We start from the raw sequence: 9900 nt of genomic DNA on the forward strand, positions 1-9900 counted from the left end.
CCCACCGCTCCCCCACCTCTCCCCCCTCATCCCGGCGCGGAGCCGCGGCTCGTCCCTCCCCGCCCCCACCCCCACCCCGACCCCGCCCACCGGGACCCTCCCCCCCAGGTGGAGGACGCGCTCACCTACCTGGACCAGGTGAAGATCCGCTTTGGCAGTGACCCCGCCACCTACAACGGCTTCCTGGAGATCATGAAGGAGTTCAAGAGCCAGAGGTGGGGGCGGCCCTCCCCGCCCGGGCGTCCCCCGAGGCCTGGCAGCCCCCGGCCAGTGGCCTTGCACCGGTGTGGGAACCTCCCAGAGCCTCGGCTCCTTCTAGAGAGAAGGCTGGGATTGGGGAGCACCCACCCCACCCCGTGGAGCCGCAGAGATTCCTGGAAGGAGGGCGGGGGTGGGGGAGTCGGGGAAAGCGCAGGCAGCACGGTCAGATCTTGCCTTGAGGTAAGATGCTGATTGTTAAGTAAGTGTAAAGGTTTAGGGGATTCATTTTGGTTTTTCTCAAGCTCTGCCCTCGGAGGTTATTTATCTTGAAGGTTGAGTTTTTTGGCACCCTCTCCCCTTAAATCCTGTCTCCAAGACCCTCTCCCTTGCCGGGTGGGGAAGTGAAGTGCGCAAAACGCTTAGTAAGGGAGCTGGCACACAGAGCGTGGAGAACACAGGAGCTGGTGTGCAGCGCAGACTCGAAAAGGGGTGGAGGCAAGCCGGAGGCTCTCTGACCGGCCCTTGTTTTATGGGAAACTCAAGCGGGTTGGGAGGGACTGGGGACCCTTTGCGGCAGAGGTGGGACTGGAACTCCAACCCTCTGACTCTTGGTTCTCCTGGGTCACACCTGCCATGCTGCCCTCGCAGAAGCATGGTGGGGCTAGCCTGGTTTTGGACCTGAGTGCAGCCCCAAGGCCGGGGAAGACCCTGCCCCCGGCACCTTCCCCCAAGTTTCCCAGCTGTGCAGAGCCCTCAGTGTTTGTGCCTTGAAGTCAGTTGCTCAGTTCAGCACCTGTGTCATAGTCAGTCCCCAGTTCATTCAGAAGGAGGGCACGCACCCCTTTGCTTCGCTGGCTTTGGCTTCCTGGTCGCCCTTCTTGACAGTCTCAGACCCTCGCACACATGCTGGGAGTGTTCTGGGGAGCCAAGAAGTGGGCGTATTCTCAGGCTGTCGTTCAGGGAGCATAGGGCATTGGCTGCTGGTGCTATCACATGGGTCACACTCCAGGCAGCCTCACTGTCAGTGGAGAAGCTTGGTGCTGGCAGCTTCAGGAATCGGGTAGATTTCCCTGTAATCTGTACTCCCAAAACCTGTGTGCCCACTCATGGTTCTCTTTCTTCCAGCATCGATACTCCTGGCGTCATCAGACGTGTCTCTCAGCTGTTCCACGAACACCCTGACCTCATCGTGGGATTCAATGCCTTCCTCCCCCTTGGATATAGAATTGACATTCCCAAGAATGGCAAGTTGAACATACAGGCACCTCTGGCGAGCCAGGTACACCTCTCTTGCATTGTTGCTGGAAAGCCACTCGCACCCGTTCTTTTCTAGACATGCTAATTGTGTCTGGCACACATGAAAATAAAGCGAGTACCTGGACAGGCAGCCTCTGCTTCTGAGTTGGTCTGTTTGGAAGATCTGAATCCAGGGTGGATGTCAGGGACGCATCCTCCAAACACAGACTTTCGTGTTGAGTCAGAACAACCCTTGGGCAGGCTCTGGCCCAAGGTATCCCTGTGTGCGGGGCTGGCAGGCTTGCGCTTGGATGTGATCTGGGCTTGTTTGACCCGACCATCTTGGTGGCACCTGGGAAAACTGGTGGCTGGGAGGTGTAGCCAGCCTAGTGTTGTTGCTGCTCTTCATTGACCGTTGACAGGGCAGTGGCACAGCCAGGTGCACAGCATCGGTTCTTGGAGCTGGGTTCCTCCCCTCCTGGCTCTGCAGTCTCTTCTTGCTTTTGCTTACAAGCGCCTCTAAGGAGGAGAAAGCCCATCTGAGCATTCCTTTTGCAAGGTGACCATGGTCTTTTTCTCCCCGTCAGCACTGTTGCCGTTCAAAGCATCGTTCTTTGTTGGGGCTGCCTGGTGCATTGTGGGGCATTTAGTCGCATTCCTGGCCTCCATCCACTAGACCGTCACCTGCTCATGATAGCCAGAAACATCTCAGGTGTTGCTAAGTGTCTCCTGGGGCACAGCACCCCTGTTAACATGGGTACAAGGGAGCAGCTCTCCCATAGCCTCTGTCCTGCCGCGAGTGTCGACCGGGAACGGGAGCCTTGGGTAGATGGGATTGGGAGATCGCAGAGTGTCAGTCAACAGGAAGTCAGGTTTGGAGGGAACTGCACATGTGAACGTGGTGGTGCCTGGTTCCTCCGAGGTTGGCTCACGTGTAAACGCTACCCTTCCTCCTGGGCGGCATTCCACTGGCAGCGTGTTGTCTCCTTAAAGCCGCGGAGCGTGCCTGTTTGCAAAGGGAGCTTGTCGACGTGTGGTCGTTGAATACCACAGCGTGTCCATGTTGGGTTCACAGATGCAGCCCTGGGATCCAGATGTAGGGTGTGTGCCTTGGGCCCCAAAGCCGTAGTGAGATTTGTCTCCGCAAGAGTCATGTGGGGAAAACCAAGCTCACCTGTGGAGGTGGTGTCTGGAAGAGGTCTGCGTGGAGTCTGAATGTTGTGCAAACTCCAGTGTCATTACTGTTGCTTCTGAGAGAGCAGATCGGAGGGTGTGAGTGGTGCCTGTGTGTGGAAGTTGCTGGCCGAGGGGCATCTCCACACTCAGGGCTGGGTCTCAACAGGTGTCCACGCTGTGGTCGTTGAAGTCTGCGCTTCCTTACAAGAGCCACAGACCCTGTTCCCAGTGCCATGGAGGACTAGCAGTCTTGTTTCCCCCGGCTGGCTCGGAATGGTACCAAACGCGAGGGTCCACTGATGGGAAGGCTTGACAGGGGCTTCATGGAACAGCTACTCAGCAGGGCTTCCCATCTTGCTGGGCAGCCAGGGCCCCACACTTGGTTGCCTTAGTCGTTGCTGACTGGCCTGCATCTCTGCATCTAGACTGTTGGGTGCATGGAGTCCAGGCAGGCAAGCACAAGGTATCCTTGGCGAGGCCGCAGCAGCCTGGAGACCTCACAGGACCCCATGTACAAGTGCCCAGTGATTCTCTCCTTACTGGTCTTCCAGCTTCCCTGTGTTGAAGTACAGTTGTCTTTTTCCTCCTTTTCTGTTGTATCACAAAGCCTGCCGACTGTAGGCACAAAGGAGTGGCTCTCGGGAGCTGAGGAGGGATTCGAAGCGAGTCCCAGCCTCGGGCCTGAGTATGGGTGTCTCACCCAGCATTGGTGCCCTTTGGGCCGGTTAGTCCTCTGGTGGACTACCCCGTGCACAAGGGTGTTGAGCAGCACCCCCGGCCCCACCCACCAGATGCCAGGAGCACCCTTCCCCAGATGCGACAGCCAAGTGTCCGGGTAGCAGAATCCCCCGTTGAGAAGGTTTTGTGGCTGGGGTGGAGTCTGGAGGGCCACGTCGTGGGGTGTTCCTGGTGGGCTGTGAATGAGAGGGTGTGCTTGAGGGACAGCCAGGGGCCACTTGGGGTCAGGAGGTGGAACGGAGAAGTGGGAGAGCCAGAGTAGTGGGAGCCAGGGCAGGGTTCCAGAAGACACCTCTGCTGTTGCACAAGGACTGGACTGAGGGGCTGAGAGACCGCTGGGAGGCCAGGGAGCAGCCTGGGGTGAACTGGGCAGAGTGGACGATGATGAAGACGGGGCCCCGTGTGGGGCAGGGGAGACAGTGATGCGGATGGGGGGTCCTGGGTGGGCAGCGGTGGCAGTGATGTAGTCGGGGTGTGTGGTCAGCGAGAGGGGCACAGGTGACTTCAGGGTGCCTGACTGGCAGCAGAGATGGCTCCTGCTGAGCTGGTCAGGTCCGGGGTGGGGCGGCCCTGCACTGGGTGACCTTGAGGCCTCGCTTACAAATCCACGGGAGATGGATTGTTGGCCACAGCTCATGGGCTCCCCGTGTGTGTGGCATTTCCGACCTGGCCCAGAGAGGCCCCCAGAGCGGGAGGAGGGAGAGTGGCAGGAAGGAAGGCGGGAGGGAGAGAGGGCAGCAGGGAAAGGAAGATGGGGCTTGCCCTGAAAGGTTAGTGCAGGGCTGGCGAATCGTGCCCTGTGGGCCAGAGCCAGCTTGGCTTTGTGTGGTTGGTCATTTTTGCATTTCCAAAGGATTGCATTTAAAAACTGTTTCTAATTGTGATAACATTCATATGGCATAAAATTCATCATCATGACAATTTTAAGTTGATTTCAATATAGTCACAGTATTGTGCAAGCCTCACCACTAATTCCAGAACAGTTTCATCACCCCGGAATCAAACCCTGTACCTTCTCATTCTCCCCACCCCCAGATCCTTACAGCCATGCATCTGACTTCTGTCTCTGGATTTGCCTGTTCTGGACATTTCTGTCAGTGGAGTCGCCCACGCTGTGGCCTTCCATGTCTGGCATTGTGTGTTTGAGGCTCATCCTCCTTGTGGCCTGTGTCAGAGCCTCCCTGCTTCCATGGCTGAGTCTCGTTCCGTGTGTGGAGGGACCCACTGTGTCTCTGCCTCACCTGCTGGTGGCTGTGGTGCTTCCACCTTTTGGCTGTTGTTAACAGTCCTGCCACAAACACCCGTGTTCCTGGTTTGAACTCTGGTTTTGAGTTCTTTGCGGGTAGGCCCAGGGGTGGAATGACTGGTTCAGAAGGGGAGTCTGTGGTGAACTTGAGGGCAATGCCAGGCTCGTGCTGCCTGCACCACCATCGCCTGGCCTTTTGCCGAGCCCTGGCTGGAGCATGGTTGTCTGCTTGTTGCGGTGGCTCCCTTCAGGGGCCGGCAGGGTGGGGCTCACAGCGCCTCGCGGTGGAGCCCACAGCCCTCTGAAGCAAGCCCGCACTCTGAGGCTTGCTTCCCTGCATCCCACCTGTCCCCTTCCAGTCCGCTGTCACACCTGTGCGCCTGGAGGAGCAGGGGTGCCAACCCCCTTGAGCTTGACAGAGAGGATCGGCAGGAACATGCCAAGAGAGAGGCTTCGCACCGCTCCACAGGCCGGGGAAGTGGTGCTGAGGCCGGGACGACCTGTCCCTTGAACCTGCTGCCTCCACCCAGGCGCGCTGGGGCCGTCTGTGTGCCCTCCTCTGGGCAGGACTGGGTCTGCCAGCATTCCCGTGTTGAAGCCCTGACCCCCAGGACCCTGGATTGTGACTGTCTGTGGAGGCAGGGCCTTTAAACAGGTAGCCAGGGTGAGATGAGCCATCAGGATGGGCCCTCTTCCGTTCAGCTGTGTCCTTACAAGAGGAGGAGATTGGACACAGCAGGGCGGTGCAGGCATAGAGACAGCCAGCCGTGTGGGGACGTCGCAAGAAGGTGCTGTCTGCCAGCCAAGGCATGAGGCCACAGAGGAGGGCGCACTGTGAGTTTAGATGCCCTGCCTCCAGAACTGAGAACACCTGCCTCTGTGGTTCACATCTGGGGAACCGTGTCGTGGCAGCTTGGGCCCCCTGACGACCCACCTGGATGATGGTCTTGAGCCCAGCAGAGGTGCCTGTCTTGATGCCCGCTCAGCTGTGTGGGCAGTGTGTGCCCGGCCTGCCCCATCCTCGTGCTTCCTCTGTCAGTAATTGGTGCCAGGCATGATGCTGGGCAACTCAGGGCAATGGAAACAGTAGAGAAGAACATCTGTCCCTTCATCCATTCACCTGATCAGCCCCACAGTGAAGGAGCCGCTCTGTTCCACGTGCCGTTCCAGCCCTGGACAGAAGGAAACCCCTTGCGGAGCTTGCCGTTGATCAGGGCAGACAGACAAAAGGTGTGTTATGTGCAGGGAGGCGACAGGTGCCACGGGCAAAGCAAGATGCTTCCAGAAGCCTCACCGAGCAGGTTGCCAAGTGTGGACCTTGCCTGTGCTGGGGAGACCCTGGCCTGCTTGAGAGCCAGCATGACTCTGACAGCGGCATTCGGTGTCGGGAGAGAGAGGCTTTTGTTTTCTATTTTATTGGTATCTACAGAAAAATGCACAGAGAAAGGGCTTGCGTGGTGTGGTCAGGCCTTTCTCCCCTCTCAGGTGATGGGTTTGTCCCCATTCTGATTGGCCTGTGGCTCAGTATTGCGAGTCCCATGTCCTGGGAGTCCCTGAAATCCAAAGCAGCTGGATGGGATGGCCTCAACCTCCAGGGTCCCCACATTATGAATCTTGACTTGCCCGTCGCTGTGGCGGCAGGTGGTTTCACACCTGAAAATGGTCTTGCTAGCCGGGCTCGGTGGCTTAGCCTGTAATCCTGTGTTTTGGGAGGCTGAGGTGAGTGGATTACCTGAGCCCACGGGTTCAAGACCCACCTGGGGAACTTGGCGAGACCTCATCTCTACGATTAAAAAAAAAAATCAGCTGGGCATGGTAGCGCGTGCCTGTAATTCTGGCTACTCGGAAGGCTGAGGGGGAAGGATCGCCAGAGCCCAGTGGGTCAAGGCTGCAGTGGCTGGAAGCGGCCACTGCACTCCAGTCTGGGCAACTGAGTGAGACCCCAACTAAAAAAAAAAAAATGATCTTGCTAAAGTGGGCTGGCAGAAGGTGTGGGGACTTCTGTCATACACAGCCAGCACTTTACTCTGCAAAGGATTAAGCATTCACATTTTGTAAATTTCTCCTTAATGCTAATTTTACAAAATGTAAAGTGCTTGCCAAACTCACATGTTCTGGGCGCAGAGGCTCACGCCTGGAGCCCCAGCTAATCAAGCAGCTGAGCCAGGAGGATCCCTTGAGCCCTGGTCAAGGCTAACCTGGGCAACATAGTGAGACCCCATCTCTACAAGGATAAAAAACAGCTACATGTGGTGTGTCTATAATACCAGCTATTTGGAAGGCTGAGATTGGAGGATCACATGAGCACAGGAGTTCGAAGCTGCAGTGAGCTATGATCATACCATTGCACTCCAGTCTGGATGACAGAGCAAGACCCTATCTCAAAGTAACCAGTTTCTGGTTGATACTATTATTATTGTTATTATTTATTTATTTATTTATTTATTTTAGAGTTGGAGTCTCACTCTGTCGCCCAGGCTGGAGTGCATTGGCACACTCACAGCTACCCCAGTGTTGATCTGCTGGGCTCAAGTGATCCTTCCGCCTCAGTCTTCTAAGTAGTCAGAACTATAGGCACGCACTACCATGCCCTGCTAATTTTTGATTTATCGTAGAGACATGGTCTCGCCAGGTTGCCTGAGCTGGTCTTGAACTGCAGGCTCAGGCAATCCACTCGCCTCGGCCTCCCGAAGTGCTGGGATTATAGGTTGAGCCACCGAGCCCAGCCTGATACTATTATAATTATTATAATTATTTAAAAATATCTGCAGCTTGGACAGCACAGTAAGACTCCATCTCTACAAAAACTCAAAATAAAAAATTAACTGGGCATGGCAGCACCAACCTATAACCCCGGCTACTCGGGAGGCTGAGGCAGGAGGATCACTTGAGCCTAGGAGTTCGAGGCTGTGGTGAGCCATGATTACACCACTGCACTTCAGCCTGGGCAACAGTGGGATCCTGCTTCTAAAATTAAACAATATAGCTGGGCATAGTAGTGCGCGCCTGTAGTTCCGGCTACTCGGAAGGCTGAGGCGGAAGGATCGCCGGAGCCCGGCAGGGCGAGGCTGCGGTGGCCGGGAGCGGCCGCTGCACTCCAGTCTGGGCAACAGAGTGAGACTCCAACTCAAAAAAATTAAAATTAAGATTAAATTAAGTTAATAAATAAATGAGTGAATAAACTTGTATATTCTCTGACTAGACGGGGGAGGACCTGGTGACTGAGCTAATGAGACTCACTCGGGAAGGCGCAGATGCCGACAGGCCAAGGGAGGAGCCATTGGCCTGTGCGTGTGTGCCCTGCTCCGCTTGCCTCCAGCCCAGAGCGACCTTTCTCTGAGTCTAGTAAAACCTGACTCTGTGCTGGGTTTCGCCTGCCCTTGGAGAGACAGTGGCTGGGCTGGTGTTTCTCACAGTCTGTTCCCGTGTTGGCTCAGCAGTAACTCAGTGTTATCTTGTTGTCAGGAGAATTCACACAGCCATGGTGACTGTGCAGAGGACTTCAAGCAACAGGGGCCGTACAAGGAAGACAAGCCCCAGGTGGCCTTGGAGTCAGACTCTGTGGAGTTCAACAATGCCATCAGCTACGTGAACAAGATCAAGACCCGCTTCCTAGACCACCCGGAGATCTACAGGTCATTCCTGGAGATTCTGCACACGTACCAGGTAGGAGCATACGGAGCACACTGTTTGCGAGTTTTTTGGCGTCATCAGTATCGGGCTCTGAAGATACTTAGATTCTCTTGTCTGAATTCATGAGATCTTGTAAAAGTCTAAGTAATGCTGGTTTTTGCATTCATTTTGTTTGTTTGTTTGTTTGTTTGAGTCAGTCTCTTTCTGTTGCCCAGGCTGGAGTACAGTGGCATGATCATGGCATACCACAGCCTCAGCCTGCGGGGCTCAGGCGATCCTTCTGCCTCAGCCTCCAGAGTAGCTGGGACAACAGGCGCCACCATGCCTGGCTAATTTAAGTTTTGTTTTTTTTCACTCTGGTAAAATAATGGATACCAAAAAATTTACTATCTTAGCCACTTTAAGTGCACAGTTCTTGGTAATCACATTCACATTGTTGTACAACCATCACCACCATCATCGCCAGAACTCCTCATCTTGTAAACTTGAAACTCTGCCTGGTTAGGCACTCACTCCCCATCCCCTCCCCAGCCCTGGAACCCACCATCTACTTTTTGTCTGTATGAATGTGACGACTCTGGGACCTCATGTGCGTGGAATCGGACAGCATTTGACCTTTTGTGACGGGCTTATTTCACTCGGCATGATGTCCTCCAGGTCCTTCCGTGATGGTGCAGTGTCAGCCCTCCATTCCTTTTAAGACTGAGCAACACTCTGTTGTGTGGCTGGACCACATGTGTCTGCCTGTGCAACCGTGGATGTTGTGCAAATACCTTTAGGAATTCTCTTAAGTGTTGATTCTGATTTGTTCCTTGATGGACCTCAGTGCCCAAGAAGTACTAGGAAGCACACGTTAGGGGAATTCAGAAAGAACCTAAAAAGACCATCATCTTTCTGTAAGACAACTTGGTTACTGTTTAGACAGCATAGTCAGTCTTTACTTTTAGTGATTACAACTGGGCCTGGTGCCAGGAGCCAGGGCAACAGGAATGACTGTGGCTGCTTAGTGCTTCAGTCCAGTGTGGGAAGAAACTAGACAGATTATGATGCAAAAGAAGGGGTGTGCGCAGGAGAGAGGGTTTGGATTCATGTTACCAGCCCGTCAGGGATCAGGGGGGTAGCCAGATTGAGCCTCACCAGGAACAGCCTGTGCAGAGGTCCTGAGCCAGAACAGAAACTATCATCAGGGTGTCTTCAGGGACCTGCAGGTGGCTGATAGTAAGGGATGCCTGTGTCATGTGTGGGGTGCAGATGTCCTCCTTACCTAGACATGGAGTTTCCAAAACTTCTAATTTGTGTAAGTGGCAGAGACGTCTTTTAAAAATAGAATCTAGCCCGTGAATTTGAGACCAGCCTGGGCAACTTGGCAAGACTTTGTCTCTACAATAAATAAAAAATTAGCCAGTCATGGTAATGCGTGCCTGTAGTTCCAGCTGCTTGGAAGGCTGAGGCGTAAGGATCGCCAGAGCCCAGCAGGTCGATGCTGGGTTGGCCGTGAGTGTGCCACTGCACTCCAGCCTGGGTGACAGAGTGAGACTCCAACTCTAAATAAGTGAATGAATGAATGAATGAATGAATGAATGAATCTGTTCAACCTTGAGATAGAGAAATGGGATTCTTTTTTTTTTTTGAGTTGGAGTCTCACTCTGTCGCCCAGACTGGAGTGCAGT

General features: G+C 54.6%; 1 protein-coding gene across 1 annotated transcript in view; it reads left to right on the top strand.

Moving 5' to 3' along the window:
- The window catches only part of SIN3B (SIN3 transcription regulator family member B), a 40063-nt gene that overhangs the window by 1502 nt on the left and 28661 nt on the right, over window positions 1-9900 (top strand). The window contains exons 2-4 of the mRNA XM_021707896.1: window positions 43-215; window positions 1327-1480; window positions 8063-8263. Of these exons, the coding sequence (XP_021563571.1) occupies window positions 43-215; window positions 1327-1480; window positions 8063-8263 (528 nt within the window). The remainder of the gene's footprint in view (window positions 1-42; window positions 216-1326; window positions 1481-8062; window positions 8264-9900) is intronic.

The sequence above is a fragment of the Carlito syrichta genome, unplaced genomic scaffold (genome assembly GCF_000164805.1).
Source record: "Carlito syrichta isolate Samal-C Ts95f unplaced genomic scaffold, Tarsius_syrichta-2.0.1 Scaffold126652, whole genome shotgun sequence".
NCBI lineage: Eukaryota > Metazoa > Chordata > Mammalia > Primates > Tarsiidae > Carlito > Carlito syrichta.